The sequence below is a fragment of the Geospiza fortis genome, unplaced genomic scaffold (assembly GCF_000277835.1).
Source record: "Geospiza fortis unplaced genomic scaffold, GeoFor_1.0 scaffold54, whole genome shotgun sequence".
NCBI lineage: Eukaryota > Metazoa > Chordata > Aves > Passeriformes > Thraupidae > Geospiza > Geospiza fortis.
The window spans coordinates 8,951,948-8,970,431 of NW_005054301.1; the positions used below are offsets into that span (position 1 = coordinate 8,951,948).

Sequence of the window (18,484 nt, forward strand, 5' to 3'; positions counted from 1 at the left end):
TATTATCAGTGCTAGTGGACCAATTTACTGTATGAGCACAAATGATCATGTTACATAGAAGTATTTAAAGTCAGAACACTATAACAATGACAACATCACAAAAAAAAGGCTAAGTTCACAACTGGTTATTGTCTAGTTTTGCTTAAAAAATATTCCAGTTCTGGATTTTTCATTACAATTATTATTATTATGGTTTTTTTTAATTGTATAGGAGGAAAATAATATAGAATTTGCAGAATCAGTGCAAGTGTCAAGATTGCTTTATATTATTTTTAAGCAAACAGAGCACAAAAGCAATCCTTTAACCATCTACTAACCTCAACTTGATTTGCATTGAAAAACAGGTAGAGCATAGTAGTTGAGGTTTGTGCTTTGTAAAAGCAAAAGAAATACATGGCAGTTGCAAAGCATTCTTAACCTCCAGTGATTTATTGGCCCTCAGCCAAGTTATCAGGGGAATCTAATTCTTCTTTATTATTCAAATAAACCACATTTGGCACCATGGTTCCTTTTCAGAATAGCTTCACAAATAGAATGAGTACTGTCATTTATTTGACCTTGTACTTGTGTGCTGTAGCTATAATTTTATTTGCCATTTCATAGAACAAAAGCACAGAAAGCCAAAATAAGGAAATATATTATGCTACTGGTAACAGAGTACACACGTAATATACCTGTTGGTTTTGCCTGCTTTATTTTCAAATAGATAAATTCTCAAAATTTTATTCTTGTTTTCTTCCTTTTTCATCTCTATCTCTTATTATGCCAGCAGCTGCACTGTTCATTTTTAGTGAGCTCTCTTTTCAACAGGCCAATCTGCTCTGTGTCCTGGGCAAGCAGGTGCAAAGGTAGGAAATATTTTACTTTAAGATGCGGACCTCACAGGCAGGGAACAATGCATTCCATCCTTGCAGAGTACAACTATTGTAGGAGGTGATTAAGAACTTGTTTCCTGAATGCAAAAGCATCCTAGCCAGATTATCAGCTCATAATATTTTCTATTGAACCTGAAACATCATATGTCAGGCAATTTTATCCTTTCTGGATAACACATTTTTATTCTATCTGTTTCTGGATAGACTTTTCTCCCTTTTTGTTACTATTTATGTTTCAGCATATGTCTGGTCCAAGTCTCAAACACAGACATTTTCAAGAGAATTGAAATCTGTTAGGGAAGCACTCACACTGACTTTTAAGTGCTGGAAGGAGCAATTTAAATGCCTTTTCAGCGGTTAGCCATTTTCTTTAGAAATCTCATTCCATTTCTAAAAGGAAATCAGGGACTGAGGGTTTCAAAGATGGAAGTTACCCTGATATCAAAAACTACCTACTGACTTGGAAAATACATGGGACTAGATACATATGAAGAACAAACATTTTCACGTCAGTACAGAGATCCAGCGTAAAAAGATGTTTGTATTGCCTACACCACCACAGATCATGTTGTCCAACCCAGAGAAGAAATCCTGGCCAAACTGCACATTTCTAGACATTTCTGGGTCTTTCAACAAATACTACAGTTCATGAAAGAACTGAAAAGTATGTTCAACTATTTCAGCTTGCCTCAAGTATAATGGAGCTATGACAATTAACATACACTAAAGCCAATATACATAGACCCTTTAACTGGGAGATTGTTGGTCCATTTCTCTTGCTTTGGCTCTTTACCTTTCTCACTCATTATTTTCAGCTAACTCTCTTTTCCTAAACTTTGAAATGTATCTCTGCTCTCTGAAACTGATCTGATTGTAATTCCACAGTATGGTCTGAAATATACATCTGCCAAACTAGCTTAAAATTCTTGGTTAGCAGTAGTGGGAAGATAAATTATACAAAAAAAATTCAAAATATATATGTCGATGGGTGTCTACATATAAGTTATATTCATTGTAATGTCAAAAGGGCATTTATTGCAATTTTTGTTTACTGTTCAACTATACTGTTACTTTTGCCAGGGATAACTTTATTATTATAATTTTCAGGCTACCTTCCAAGATATTGTTTTATCAGATTTGTTTACTATTAGTCCTGCAGCTATCTTAGAACATTGGCATCCATTTGTTTTGCACCACTGGCTCTAAATGTTCAGAAAATAGTAAAATTGACTACAATAACTGTTGTCACCTGCTGAGATTCAATACAAGAACTATTTTCATTTATCTAGGAGACATGATATTTTGCTTTGCAAATACAAAATATATTTTATATTATTTCCAAGCATGCTAGTTAAAAAATGAAAACTAAAAAAACCCAACAAAACAACACCAAACAAGGATGAAGTCTTGGAGAAATCATTTGACCAGAAATTAAGAATCCAAAGGCAGCACTTGATGAATGTATTTCAAATAATAATGTACATTATAATGCCTTTAAGTGCAACATTGCCTGGAGGTTCTATATAAAGTTTTGGAGTATCAGCATAGGGTATATCAATGTTTACGTGCAATGCAAGAAATACAAAACCACAAGTATCACATAGCACCAACCCAGAAATTCAGAATTCGTGAGAATTTTAAGTTTGGAGTGGTGAAAACTGTAGCATTTCCATGTATATCTGAAAAATGGTTCTAGGGATAGACTTGCTAATAGTTTTAGCAACTAATAAGCTTTGACTAGTGATTTAGTAGGAAGTAGCTCCTTTTAAAATTATTAAGAGACTAGCAGTATAATGCTGTACCAAGAGAACAATATATCAAAAATATATAAATAGTGTAGGTCTTAGAACTACCAAATGTCTCCATAAAGACAGAAGAGAAGAAAAGCAAAAAATTCAGATATTTTGGTAAATCTCAGTGGGTTTAATTTATTATTCTATAAAAAACAACAGTACTGGTTCTGGTTTTTGGTATTTTTTCCATCAGTACTTTCAGTGGTGAGCACATGGAAATATTTGCCCTGATATTTCCAATACTCTAACATGCAAAGAAAATTGCTTCATTTATCTGAACCCTTTCTTGAAATGTATATGGATCAAGATGGAGTGTAAAGTCTTAACAACGTGATGTGAGTTCAGAGCAAGGAGAGATTTATCAACTCTATGGTTTGAAAGACAGTGGCAGAAAATGCTTTTAACAAGAGACTAACATAGGGTTAAAGCCAAATTTTTCTTGAACAGATGATATTTCAGATGGCCACACTATTCCAGATGCATCAATTTCCTTGAAAATCCAATCCATATATGTGCATATGCTGTGCTGGCAGGAGGACTGACTGAAATGGCCAAAACCCAAGAGCTAATATTCTTTTGGCCAGAATAATGCAATTATTATTTTCCTAGCTATCAGTCTAAGCATACAGAGCCATCTGTTATGCAAAGCAAACATACACATCTCAATTACAGAAAATGCAGTTGCCTTGACAGAATTTGGATTACACCACTAACCAGGGCTGTAAAATTTGTTTTAAGCTAGTGTATAATGGATGCCTTTCAGGAGTTTCCTAATTAGCATTTACCTGCTTAAACTAATTATCCATCCTTCTTCTTTACTGGCTTATTAGACTTTGTTGGATACTATGCATAAACCAGATTAATATGAACATAAGACAATAATAAACATTAAAGTTCCAATTCTTTACTGTATTAGCAACATGGTGGTGCACCAATTTCAAAATGTGAGATTCTTGATACTAACTCCCAAACAGATTAAGTCAGGGATTAAAGTCTATTACAAAATGAGGGACTTTAATGAGAGACAAGAATACTGATAGGAGCTAGAAACAGCTCTTGTTTCCATTTCTATCATTGGGTTTGCCAAAGCCAGCACAAAATAACAATTGCTGAACTTATTACAGCCAATTGCTTGCATGTTCTCTGAGGACTTAATGAGCCCTATTCATATTCTCACCTGATAATATTTAAAATTAGTCTTTTTTTGGTCACCAAATATTAATATTTCCCATTTAATTGTTGGATGGGGTGCAGCAAAACTGACAGTAAGTAGCCTATGCAAATAGTTGCTTCCTCATAGCTGTGTGGGTCCCAATTTAGAGTAACTGAAATAAGTATTGTTTCAGTTTTTCTTTTCCTCCTCAGGGTGACTGCAGCAGAAGTAGATGGTTCTCTCTGAAAATCATCATGCAAAATATTTCTGCTTCATTTCTAAGTGAAAGCAGAAAGAAACTATCCTGCCTAAACATTCCTGAATGCTGCAGGATTAGGAATAAGCATTAACAACTAACTTTTGCCCCACTTCTGCCCTGCCTTTTAATCTTTGAAAAACAGTTGTCAGCAATTAAATGAAAAAAAAAAATCTCAAACCAACCCCCCCCACCAAATTACTATATTTTACAAATTCATCTTTTCATATTAGTGAGCATTGGTGAAAGCATCAAAATGTGTCCTTGTTGGAACCCTCCCTGCAAGACATTTTAATGGCCTCTTTCAGCATTTCTTGACTCCAAATGACTCCCTGTCATCGTGTCAGCTCCCTGGATAATGCAGGGTACTCCATAAACATCCAGTAATAGGACACAAGGGAAGTACTATTAGAGTGTCCCTTTCCTATCAGGTATAGAGGTTTAAAGTTCAAAACAACTGAGAAAAGAAACTTTGTTCTCAATAAATTAATAAGGATCCTTTGTGGCAAAAACTTTTCTTACACGTCTCAACATTCAATACTATAAACACATTTTTCAGTTGTGTCTCAGGATGAACAGGATGCAACTTTAAACAGCTTATTCAATAATCCATGCAAAACACAGAAACCAAATTATTATTTGCCTAGTAATAATAAACAGAAGAATGCATCATACACAGTTATGTTCAAGAATTGAAAGCATGTACTTACTTGGGACAGGCCTAAATAGATGGAGACAGTTTCTGAAATGTACAAAAATTTTCCTTCTTGATTTAGTGCAAATACAAATCCATCCAGGGACTACAGAATAAGAGGAAAAAAAAGAGTTAATAGATTAATAAAGAACTCCAAACTACTAATAGAAATAGATTCAAACAAAGGCATCACAGAATAAACTGAGGAAAATATTCTGACTTTTGTGAGAGTGGTTTTAATTTGAACCCTTAAGACAATTCCTTTGTACTCCGTCTACATATTAATAAACATCATATGAGTATATTACTAAGTCCAAGTTGATGAGTATATTACTAAGTTATTTTACTGCCATGCTTATATTTGCCATATACTGTATAAATTTTATATCATTTGCTTGATAGAAGAAATGTAAAAAAATAAAATGTTCATTTTTTTTCATGAAGAAATAAATAAGGAAAACACGTAACCTTCCAATTGAGCAGTGTATATAAAAAAATCACCCCCCATTGCTTAGAATCAAAGCAGAGAATTTCCATTTCCAAAAATTCAAAAGTAGAAAATAAAATCCTGCCATCACTAAAATCACTGTGGACCTCAATAATTTGTAAATTAATTGAGGATTACACACACACGCACACACACGCATGCATATACCCACACACCATTTTCCTTTTGTGAGACAACAAAGCCAATCAGCAGATTACTGCCAAATATGTTTACAGCTTAGGTCTCTAGAAATGCTATGAATTTCATCTTTTTGGTGTAAAAGTCTAGATGAGATTTTTCTTTGACAGGTACAAATCTTTGGATGTGGTTTCCATTGCAACTGCAAAAACCAAAATACAATTGCAGCGATTAATGCAAACCTTTTGAAACATGAGTGCAGTTAATAAACAGAGGCCTATATTCTAAACTGACACAGGGTAAATCACTGCACATCCAGAAGGGAGTATACCTCTATCAATAAGAGTAAATCTTCACTAGGAAGAAACTACCTTCATACACCATCCATGTCTTTACCTTTTTGCCTTTTATGAGGATAATTTTTGGCAAAAAATCACAGACTATTGCAAAAGTAAAACCAAAAAATTCCAGAAATTAGAAATGCTAAAACAGCTCAGAAAGTATGAAACAGCTCAAATATTGGGAGGAACAAGGAAAAATCCCAAAAATCCTATCCCAAATATCCCCTTGTGATAAAAGAACCTGTAAATAAAATATTAACTGTAACATTTGAAAGATTAGCCTAGTTTTGGAAGGAAAAAGCACATAAATTTGATGGAGATACATAATGACAAAATCATGGAACCACTGCTTTGCAAATACACAACAGCGATTTCTGAGGGATTTTAATATTTTTATTCTTCTGCTTCTTGACTAATTTCTAACGGGCTGCTAGTCAAAAGCTGTCTTTGGCAAAAGTTCACCCCTCTCTGATGTAGGAGGTGGTGGAATTAGTGCAAAATCTGAATTTTCTAAAAATAATAGACCGCATATTGGAAAACAAACCCTCACTAAAGACACTGCATTAAAAAAGACTCTAATTTATATTTATGAATTAATAAAAATGTAAATCTGCATGGATCTCCTTCACGTAAAAACATTTATATTATGCAAGTAATTTATGGCCTCTTATAAATCATCATAATTTCTTTCTCAAATTATTAACATCACTTCCTTGAATTTTTAACATCAATAACAGGTGGAATATTTGGAACAGCAAAGTTTAAACTTAGATCAATACCAGGACAATCAAAACCTTTGCACATCTGATCTCTCTCACTATGTACAATCTCTTACTCAGAAAAGTAAATCTTTACAGGTCTTAGTTAAAGTATTCCTGATTCTCTGTCCTGTGTTCCTTTGAGGAAACTGGCTTAACCCTCTGTTGAACTGAGAACCATGACACTGTCTCCCTGGCCACCCATACAGAACTCCATTCTCCCCCACAAGAAGAAATTGTCACACTGACTCAGACTAAAGGCCTATGAGCAGCAGTCGGTTTCCCTGGGTCTGGCAGTATGTACAGAGATGCTTCAGAACAGTGGAATGTCCATACTGGCAATGTCAAGCCTACCAGAGGTTTCTTACAAACCTGTTCTTAGCAATTGGCATGACTGTGATATGTTCCTTTCTTGAAGAAAGGTGTTTCATAGGTTATTTGTGCATCATATAAAAACAACCTTCCTCTTCTCAGTTTTTTATATGGCTTTTTGTGTGGCCCCTTTGCTCTGTTACTTGAGAGAATGACATACAGTTTAAGCACAATTATCATCTGGTCTGCTTAGCACACTACATTAGTGTGCAATTATCTGACATATCTGGGCAATTTTTTCTAAGAACCAGAAAAAATAATTCTCTGAGTCACTGATGTCTTTTCTGCTTCTTTTGTGCACATCATCTTATTTAGAAATTCAGGCTTAATGAAACAAAAATTTGAAGAATGCTTTGAGTATTGATTAGGCAGAAATGTTTCATTCAATGTAGTTTTGAAATTGTCTGGCACCAGTTTTGCTGGAAAAAATATAAACAAACAAACAATCTCTAGCCAACATAGCTGTTCAAAGAAATTTCAGCCTCCATGGCTAAAGTTTGCAAGTCATCAGCAACTGGAAGGGTGTTGAACTGAGAAGTGTTAGTCATCTTAAGCACTTGCTACATTTCCTTGCCATTAACTCTGATTCTCTTCTTTCTTTTAAATAGTTTTACTTTATTAGCTTTACTTGTTTAGTCTTTTTTTCTCCTTCTCTCTGGAAGAATATTCCTTACTTTTGCCCCAAGTTTTATAAGGCAGGTAACTGAGGAGGCAGCACCGAAGGACTGGCAGGGCCAACGCAGCACACCAACACCTTTGGATGTGATTAGTCACTTCCTGTGACATAAAATTTGTTCATTAAGCCAGCTGAGACTAATGAGTCATGGTCATTCTTCCTCAATTTCTTTTTCCACTTCTGTGAAGCTATGGTTATGTGCAACTACTGGCCAAATTCAGTATTTTGTTTAATAGAATAAAATGAGGAAGTTTATATTTAATTGTATTTTGAAAGAGCCCCTGATGAACAGCTAATGGACACCTAACTCCTTTCATGTCCAAAATACAAAGACCTTAAAACAAAAGCTCTAAGTACTAAGCTCAAGTTCCAATACCTAAGAAAAATGACAATAAAAATAGGAGGAGAAATAGCCATCTTCCAATGCAAGGCAGTTCCTCCCACCAGTATGAAAGGGCTTGAGACGGACCACTTTTGTCACAATGTTGTTGTTCCTTTTACAGGTCAAACAGCAGTTCTGAAGGACTGCCTCATTCGTTATTCATAGGTATTATTTATGAATATTTATTATTTAAGTAATGCGTGTTGAAATTTTTCAATTTTTCATAAAGCGTATGTCCTTTGTGCATGCCAAGAGAGCAGCAGACTTCAGAGAAGGTGCAAGGCAACATAACACAGGTTATGTTATATACTGGAGAAGAGTATGTGATACCACTGGATACTACATATTCACAAACAATTCTGTTTTAATGAGAAATATCTGGAAGTATTATTCATATTGCTTATGTATAACTAGGACAAAATAAATGAGAGAAGGGTAGTGGATTGAGTCAGCTTTCAAATATCTATTTTGAAAGGAGGACCACAGTGCTTTCCAGACAGAATTTTTGAACAGTTTCAATGTAGTTCACAGGCAGAAGGATTTCTGTTCTGGATATTTCAGAGTTAACTATAATATAAAAATAGGGTCTGAAAAGGTAACTGGGTTTTTGTAATGTCCTATTTTCATTGAAGGAGAGACCATGAATACAAGGAAAATTTTCTTGACTTAATTTCTTTCTTTTATTTTTTAAAGTGAATGAAGTTGACTGTCATAAACCTACTCCTATCTCATCTAGTGTGGCAGCTGAGAAAGGGTCAGGGTGACCCCAAATGCCAATTTTGAGTACAATCCAATTTAAGGTAGACTGGCAACTTCTTGTTTAAAACTACACTTACTGGCTTTATGCAAAATGTGATTAAAGCTGAAGCTCTCTATTACTTTTGATTTCAGAAAACCATTATGTATTATGCTGTTTCAATCACCACAGGCTACTTTTTAATTTATTTTTTTTTAACTGCCCCACTGTTTTCAACAGGCGCCAATTAAGATTCTGGGGTCAAAGGGTTAATTACATCTTCTTACCCACTATGTAGAATTTTCTGATTATTAACCAAGGTTGGATTAAGATGAAAAAGAACCGACACAAATGTTAATACTTGCCCCTCCTCAAGAAGATTTATCATAATACCATGCTGAAATCTATATGCTCTCTTCAAAGCTGTTAAAGAATGAAATCTTGAAGGGAACACTAAAATAAATGCTTTAAAGACATGCAACTATCTGATTTATTGAACCAGTTTTCTTTTTCCTGAAAACTGTTCTAAATTAGCCAGGCAGGACTGATACAAGTTTTTCTTTGTCACATACAAGCAAGTCAATGTGGTAGACACGAAGGAAGTGAGACTCAGATTTAAAAGTCACTAGCTACAGCACCCCGGAATAATAATGCAAATTATTATAATTTATATCCTCTGACATCAGAATAATACAAAAATGTAAAGCACAGGTTTTTAACCCAAAATACTCACTGTCTTTTACAGTATTTGAAGCATAGTGAGGTTATTTCCTTTCAAGATATGAAACCAAGTGTACCACTTTGACCGAATATGCACTTATGTATAATGCATCATAGTAAATGGATTTATATTTGTCAGAGGAATTTTGTCCCAGCCATTTTTGCATATTCCCACTACAGGCAAATTTAATTCACTGGAGTCTTACTACGGTGTCCTTCTGGAGAATATCCTCATATTTCACACTATCTATGAAGTCCCTAATTCTTTCTAGTGTATTCCAATGCTTCAAAAAACCCTGTTACCCTGACCTAAACTCCAGTTAGAGTGAAGAATTACCAGTAGGCTAGGTTATTTTAATGACAGATTATTTTAAACTAAGCCTTCACCATCTGTTCCACCCCCTAATTATGAATGCAAAAAGGACATATTTCACAATTACATCAGTAAAAAGTAAGATATACATGATTTAAATGCATGCATGTGTTCTTTGTCCAATGCAGCATGCATCTGTGATGCTTTTCTCATTCAGGCTCTGATCAGGAGTTAGGGGCTGGAGAAAGGAATGTTCCCCCTGATAAAACTGACTAATTGATATACTAAACTTTTTCCTGGAAAACAGATCATCTTAATTTGAATTTTTCACTTTTATAACATAGTGATACTATAACTGGAGCTGAGCATTTATTTAAGGACAAAGCCTGTCACCAATTAGACATACTAAATTCAATAACAGCAAAAATATTTCACTCTTTTTTTAAAAGAGAGGAAGTATTGGAGGCAACTGACTTTTATGAAAGAACATAATCCCTCTCTTATAATATACACACAGTTGCATTATTTATTTATCAATTGAGTCACCATGTGGCTTAAAAAATATGATTTACTAAAGAAAGAAGCAAAAAAGCAAGTTCCACTTCAACATGGCAACCATTTTTGGATGGAGGGTTAAAATAAAAGGCATAAATGATGGCTAACAGAAATCTGGCCTCAGTATCCATCTTCTGTGCTCTCATTATTAAGATATCAGAGCAAAATCCTCCAGCAACCTCAACAAACATGCAAAAGCATAACTACTTAGGTGGAAAATCTGACCTTGGGCTTTCACAATTAAGTACTATGAGACAATTGGAGTATTGTGCTGGGAAATATGATTTTACATGGGATATATTTGATACACATGAATAAAAATGAGCAACTGAAGTTTGATCATCTAATGACTTACACAAATCTCTAAAAGCTTTATTTGTCCTCTTCCATCTTTTTAATCCCTTGCAAACAAACAAACAAACCAACCCCAAATAAACAAACAAAAACCCCACCTCCCAACAAAAGCCCCCCCAAAAAATAATTAAAAGGCATAGGAATTATATCAGCCTTCCTTGGGCTACAAGCTTTTTGCTACTGAGCAAAAATCCCAACATAAAACACATAGAAACCCCAGTTTTCAACTCATACTGCTGCCATTTTTTCAACCACAGTCCACCATAACAGTTATATGACTATATGACCATAGACTCCTTGTGAATTAATGACACATACTTGGCAACAAGGCAGCATGCATTTGGCACCAAAACAACTACAGTAAAAGAGATGAGGTAAGGGGACAAACTCAAAGGATGTGGTTAGCATGGACTTTGATGCCAGCTTCCTAATTTGTCCTTTTCGTGCTCTTTGCTCATGTGGTCAGGATGCAATTTATGACAACAAGGGAGTGCCAAAAAATAAATTTGTCAATAATAAGGAGGTCTGCTTTATAGCTCAAAGCCAAGAAATTAAGGAGGAGAAGTAAACTTTACTGATTCCCTTGATGCATCTTTCACAGACTTACAGAATAATGTTTATACATCCAAAACAGCAAAAACTTGCAGTGGCAGTTTTACTACTTCATTAGAAAAAAGGACACAGAACAGAATAATTGCAAAAGTAGAAAATGTAGAAGAGAAAAGTTTAGAGGCAAGAAAAATATTTAAAGGTGGCAGTTGAATCCTTAAGATGTATTCCCTGGACTGTTTGCTGATAATATATTGAGAAGTATCAGAGGCAAGTTTGAGAATCACAGCAAGATTAAAAATTTCTAAGCAATGGATGCTCAAGAAAAAAATCTGAGATTAAGATTTTGACAATTTTTTGAGTACAAAAACAAAAAATGACTTTTAGGAATCTTTGCCCAACAGATAGAAATATTATGTTTTTCTAGAAGGCCATTCTATATTGCTGCATAATCTCAAACCACCCTGTGAAGTCATGTAATAAAGCACTGAACTTTTATCTTTATGATTTCTGATGAGTTCCTAACCTTTCATTATTTAGGATTCCTAGAGCTCCTAGTGCTGGTTCCAGACTCTTTGGACAGGAGATGCCACATAATGCAATCAGGTTTATTTAGGACAAGACTTATCATACAGAAACCACATTATTTATCTCTTCCCCTGAGAAAGTGATCACTTCGGGTCAGGACTAAGTGTACATCTGTAGACTGCCTTTGTTTTGAATATACAGTATTTGAATGTAAGTGGTTCCTGCCCTTTGGTGGTACAAATATTACAACCAGCTATGCATTTCTGCACTGAGAGGTGCTGCCCTGAGTAAAGGACTTGACAAAGCATGTACCCACATAACATTTACTAAATAGATGCCAAAAGTGAAAGAGTAAGGTGATGTAGCAGCAGGAGCTAAGATACACAGAGCTGGCAGAATGAGGGTTTGAGTTCCCAGACCTGCACCTCAGAACACACAGCAAAAGATTGTGGGAACCTGAGCTGACTAAAACACAGGGCAAGTAGAAGCAAAACTGATTGTGGGAGCAATAAGCATTTTTGTGAATGTTATGTTTCCCAAGCTGCAAATTTGAAGCCCTTTTATGCAACGTATAAATATTTCAGTTTATGTAAGCTCAATTCAAATTGATCTTATATTCGTTGTGTATTTGCATGTTTGGTTAGCTTTTCTGTCAATCTGCACAACCTGACACTATGTGAAAGCAAACAGATAAAGGTAGCTAAATATCAGTTGTCCAAAAACCTAGGTGAAAAAACTAAAAGGAAGAATTTTTTATAGAGAGTTAATTTCACTCTTAAAATATCATCTGTGCACTCAAGAGGTACTCAGATGCTGTGGTGATTGATCCTGACAATTGGTTTGCTAGAATTCGACCTCTATCCCAGACCTGAATATGTGTTCTCACTTGCCTCACACAATTTCATACATATGAAGCAGAGAGGCTGTGCTCAAGGAAGAACAGGATGAGGGGCTTGTGTTTAGCATATTTAATCTATTAGATGGCAATACATACAACCAAAATAGATTTGAATGAGAAATTGAGTTCTTTGACTAGCATATCGTTCTGATTTATACTCTTCTTGAAAGAAGAACATCTTGACAATACTTTCCAGACAATGGAATACAGCTATATTAAGAACACAGAACATTAAGAATAAATCCATAGTCTACCCAACGCCGTGCTGTTTCTAACTTTAACCCTTTAAGTTAAATAGAAAAAAAAATTAAAAACTCGTGTTCTTATCTTCAGCCTCTTATTCCATGTTATAATGCAAAGAAGACAGAATCTGGTCCTAATGTGCTAAGAGTTCCTCCAGCTGTCATCAATCCTTGAACTAATGCAGGAGATCTTTTTGCTATACCCATTCTTCCTCCACCTACGGGAGTGTGGAGCAGTTCCACACATATTCCCTCTGAAGCTGTCCAGGATCCATAGACAGCTGGGCTAAATTAAAGCAGCCATTCGCTTTTCCACTAAAAACCAGTGCACAAAAGCCTCCAGAATAGTTACTGCCTTTTGAATCCCTAATCTGTTGACTTGAATCCTTGACTCTGGACTGACATAAATCAGAACATGCTAGTTAGTAGAAGCTGGGTTTATTGAGACATGGGAAAAAAAAGGGAGAGGAAAAAAGCCCACAGAACTATAACCCCTTAAGATTTGTATTTTGGACTGGTTCTTGCAACTCTGAAGATTGTTTCCTTTACTCTGCATGTCTTTGTATGTCTAGCCCACTAACACCATTCAAATCCATGGTTAGTTTTTTTTCCAAATTTAACAGAGGTCTTAGAGAAGTTCCAACAGGTTTAGAGAAAATGGATTTTAAATGGAGATGAGACCTCTGAGAGCCTTTGTAGCAGTAAAGGCTGGAATATGAGTTTCTATTAGACATCATGGAACAGAGACCTTTCAAGTGTCCTGATCACTGAAAAATACTCACTGTCTTAAGGCACAAAAGTCAGTAGAAGACAGGATGCAAATCTACACAAAACTATGCTGTGCTGTTCTCACAGAAGCTTAGATTTCCATTCACTTATCTGTTCAGGGAACATAGGAATAAACAAATTTCTGAAACAAATTGGATACTTCATTAATAATAAAAATATTTCAAAATCTTCCCCTAAAATAATTATCCACAACATTTACATTCTTCACAGTAAAGCTGATATCTTTATGCTGGGTTGCAATACTTTGTGCAAGGGTTTTGAGCTTACCGTGCTTCAGTCCAGAAGTACATTTCACACAAAAGTGGGAAATGCACATTTATATGAAAATCAATTATCCTGAGGGAACTGGAGGTCTGGTCCTGAATGAATGTGAGGAAATCAACTCAGTTTGCCACTACAAAACACTATTGCTATGTTGACCTTCCACTTCTGTTTCACAGCTGGAATGTGACACCAGGTGAGAAGACAGTATGTAGGTTTGCCATCAACAGGTCTCTAATCTCACCCTAGGCTATGAAGAAATACTGTGTTTCTCTCTCCCTCCCTTCCTCTTCACCTTTTTTCTTTTTCCCTGAGCTCACCTCTAATGCCTGTGTTGGGTAAAGATAAGTATGGATTTTGCTGTTTACCAGCTCATTGCATAAATTCAAGCATATCAACAGCACAGAGCAGCTCTTCCAATGAAAAAGGTTTATATTCTTTTTAAAATACAAGCTAATATATTACAGTGGTACCTCTGACTGCTGTGATAATTAAGGGTCTGTTTGAATTTCCATAATAAAATCCCATTCTCTAGTGTGCGGACTGGTAAGTGAGTTATGATTTGTCCAGAAGCCAGAAACACAAGGTTTCAACTAATAATATCTTCTTTCCTTTTAGAGACAGAAAATGGTCTGTATTTTTATACAGGGTTTCAGTGTGCAGCCAAATTATTATGCTATTCCCTTAAGGGGTCCCCTGGATCAGCTGCAGCACAAAGTATCAGTAACCTGCTCATCAAAGGGTGCTTGAGACCTCCTTGGAAGTGCAGAGTACAGTAGCTGTTGTTGTGCCAATAACGCACAACCCTGCATTATCTAAAGAGCCCTGAATAAGTCTTGACATCACCAATCCTAATGCTATTTATTGCTCATGTCAACAATCTATATGTTGAATCTTGTGTCCCAAGTAGGTACTGACATGATTGCTCTCCACCGTTACTATCTGATTCACTCCAATTTGTAAGAGACCTGAAGCTTAGTCTCTCCATATTATGACTGTGGTAAAAGTGCCTTCATAAATGAAAGTGATGAAAGAAAACTCCTCCTCTTGCCAAATCAAATGTTAGCACCATTTTCCTGTTATTAAGAATCACCCAGAGAAAACCAAAGAACACTTCTAATTTCTTATTATGATGTTTTATTATACATAGAGTGTTTAAAGTGTGAGTGTAGCATCCCAGCTTTTTTGCTTTCACTGTGATGTTTTCTTCTTTCTGCTGTCATATATTTCAAGATAAGCATTGTTGGAATTAAGTTCTCCCTCAGAAGTTTCCTGCAACATTTACCAATTCTGCAATGAAGTTACTATGATACCTGATATCACAAACTAGTATTAAAATTACTAAAGAAAAATCATATAATACAACAAAGTTCCATATATTTGCAGTTTTCTCCTATCTCCAGAACTGTCTACTTTTAGACCCTAAGCAATAACATACATGTTTTCCTGATTTTCTTCACCTTTTTTTCCATCTTTTTCCCTTTCTTTAAATCACTGAAAAACTACATTGAGCCAAAATCAAATAGAATCAGAGAGTGGTTTGGGCTGGAAGGGACCTTTCAAGGCCATCTATCTCCAGCCTCCCTGAAATGAACAGGGACATCAATTAGATCAGGTTGCTCAGATCCCTGTCCAACGTGACTTTGAATGTTCCCAGGGATGGGGCATCCATAACCTCTCTGGGCAACCTCTGCCAGTGTTTCATCACCCTCATCATAAAGAATTTCTTCTTTATATCTACTCTGAATCTATCCTCTTTCAGTTTAAAACTATTATCCCTTTTCCTGTCAAATTGCACTGCCAGTGTTTTTTATGCTGCCATGTGAATGTCTTTGCAGTTCAGATTTTGTTCCATTGCCATGCAAAATTGAACATGCTGCCTGACAAACCACACAGAAAGCAGTATAGATAGACTTCTGCATGTAAATTTGCCATTTTAATTGGCAGCAACCCCTCCAACTTAAAATAAATAAATTTAAGTGGTCATGCTTTAATGAGTTCCGACATATATCTGAATTTCTTCAATCTGTTTTCAGTCACTATAGTGAAAAAGAAATGGTATTTTATCAGTCATTCCCTGACTCTGGTTTCAAACCAGATGGGCAAGAGCAGAAGCACACACACACAAGATAACTGCAACAGAAATATAACCAAATGTTTTCCACATCTGAAAAGATTGTTTGAGTTCTGACTAGGGTTTAAAATCTAAACAGTTTTTTCAGCCTAGTTACAATCAGCAGGATTACAATTCAGCTTGAGGAGATTTTCTGTTGTACTTAAGTCTGGGTTTATTTCTAAATTACAATTTTAATGGAAAATGAAATAAACACATTAGGGTGCTTAGAAATTCAGAACAATTTTTGACCCCTAAAAGATGGACATTAATGGCATATGAAACTTAAAATCATCCTGGTTTCCAACTGCAATATATCTTGCAATATATTTATACCTAAACCTTGTCAGAATCAAGTTCTCCCTCACAGGCTTCCTGTGTCATTTCCCAATCCTTCAATGAAGTTGCTATGCCACCCACTGATATCACAAACTAGTAGGAAAATGAATAAAAAAATCATATAATACAATAAATGTAGAACTAGAATTTCCAATAGGGAATGAAAAAGGAAAGGAAAAAATCTGACAAAATCAATTTTGGAAAGCAAACAGAAAGTATGTACATACAACAGCTATTTGAAATTAGTATCCCAAATTTACATATCAAATTCTACCTACAGACAACTCCTAAAATAATCTCTTACTCAAGCCAAAACTATCTTCTTCTGAGGAATCTCACTCTGTTGACACCAAAACCTAATTACTTGCAGAATTAGTGTTTCCTAAACCACTCTTTAATAGCAATCTGAAACCAAACCAAACCAAACCTAAAGTCTTGATGAATTTGCAATATATTGCCTTTATTCCAAATAAAAGAGGCTTCAGTTACCTTTTAAATATATTCAATAAGATGTGCAGATAGCTATAAGTCTACAGGCCTTGAAGATAAAATAGATTAGACAAAAAAACTCCTGAGTATAGGTTAAAATATGTGGATGGCAAATCCATTGCCCACAGATTGGAAAGCATTTCTGTTAATCTGTAAACTGAAAGATTTTTGTTATTTCTAAGAAAGACAGAAATTTAAGCCATATAAACATTGTAAAATTTGATTTGAAAAGCCACAGAAAAGAATCTGAATGCACAGAATAAAAAGAAATCCCAGAAGTTAGGGTGAAACTTTATCACGCAAAGGGAATTTCCAGAGTACAGATATACCGGATTTGGAGCAAAGCTGTACAAATCTATCAATATTTCGTGTCTCATATATGAACTTGTACTACTGTCTCTAACCTACAATAATTACAGTCTACAGATAATAAGTGATTAATTTCAAAAATCATGATTATCCAACCCCTTAAAAGCTCTTTCTTATCACTCACTGAAATGTTATGCTTCTATACAAATGATATAAACTGCTGTTGCAAATACTACAGCTTCAAATCACATTTATTATTTGCAAATGCTTGTTGAACACAGCAGGTGGCAAAATGATTTAGCATCATGAACAAATACATATGCTTGCTTGAGCCCCAGTTTTAGAGTAGATAAACCTATTTTCTGGTCCTACATTTAATGGACTAGAAACAAGCAATATGCAGCTAAACCATTGCACGTATTCTGGCAACTCACTACTTCAAATGAACTTTTTCATATGAACTACTGTGCTTAAAACAACTTAAAAACAAATCACAGATCTCACATATTCAATGACTGGCTCATCTGCAATTTTTCCTCTTACAGTTTTCAGGGAGGATTATGCATTATGGAAAAGAAAATGCAAAGGTAAAAGCAAGTGTTATGTAGTCTAAAATCAATAGACAGAGAGAGGACATTAACCAAGAGGCTAATAAAAAGATGCTGCCCTAGACAGTACCATAAAGAGCCCTGATATATTTTTCTCTTCAGAAATACTATTCCTTATGCCAATTTTCCCTTAGCACTGCAGTAGTTTCTCTGTGTATATACACGTCATCTTATTTTTTTGTCTTGTTCCAATTTTATGTTTGCATTTTATTTTCTCATTTCCTTCCTGCTACTCCCCTGTTTCTCTTTACTGGCTTGATGTTTACACAGACCTTTACTAGAATTGCAGGGTTTGGAGAGATCCCATTTTTCTTCTTTGTTGTAATGCCCACAGTTTTCTTCCCAGAGAAAAGATAAGTTTACCCAGAAAATAAAAAGCTAATACAACCTTTTGCTCATCAACAAAGTATGTCTTGCTGTAGCCAGGAATAAGTTAATAAAACAAGGAAAAAGCTTAGTGGCTTAAAGAAAAAAAAAAACAAACCACCTCCTTGGGGTTATGAACGAACAATGTTGTTTTTTCTTCCCAGCGTGCAAGGATTTAATTAAGTGATAACAGTCACCTTGGGGTGGCTGCACAAGGCAATAATATCTAGGTGAAGAAAAATGCTGAAGAGAGTTGAGTACAGTCAATTTATCTTCAGAGAAGGCAATAAATGAACAAAGCATAGGTATTTGGCTGATTGTTTTGGAATGTTTCCTTTACTGATAAACATCAAAATAAAAGGACAAAGATTTGGTATTTTCAGTATCTGA

At 35.2% G+C, this 18,484-nt stretch overlaps 1 protein-coding gene across 2 annotated transcripts in view; it reads right to left on the reverse strand.

Moving 5' to 3' along the window:
* Positions 1 to 18,484, reverse strand: part of NPAS3 (neuronal PAS domain protein 3) — a 509,042-nt gene that overhangs the window by 173,550 nt on the left and 317,008 nt on the right. For both annotated transcript variants that reach the window (XM_031065822.1, XM_031065825.1), the window contains exon 4: positions 4,788 to 4,877. In XM_031065822.1, coding sequence (XP_030921682.1) covers positions 4,788 to 4,877 — 90 coding nt within the window. The remainder of the gene's footprint in view (positions 1 to 4,787; positions 4,878 to 18,484) is intronic.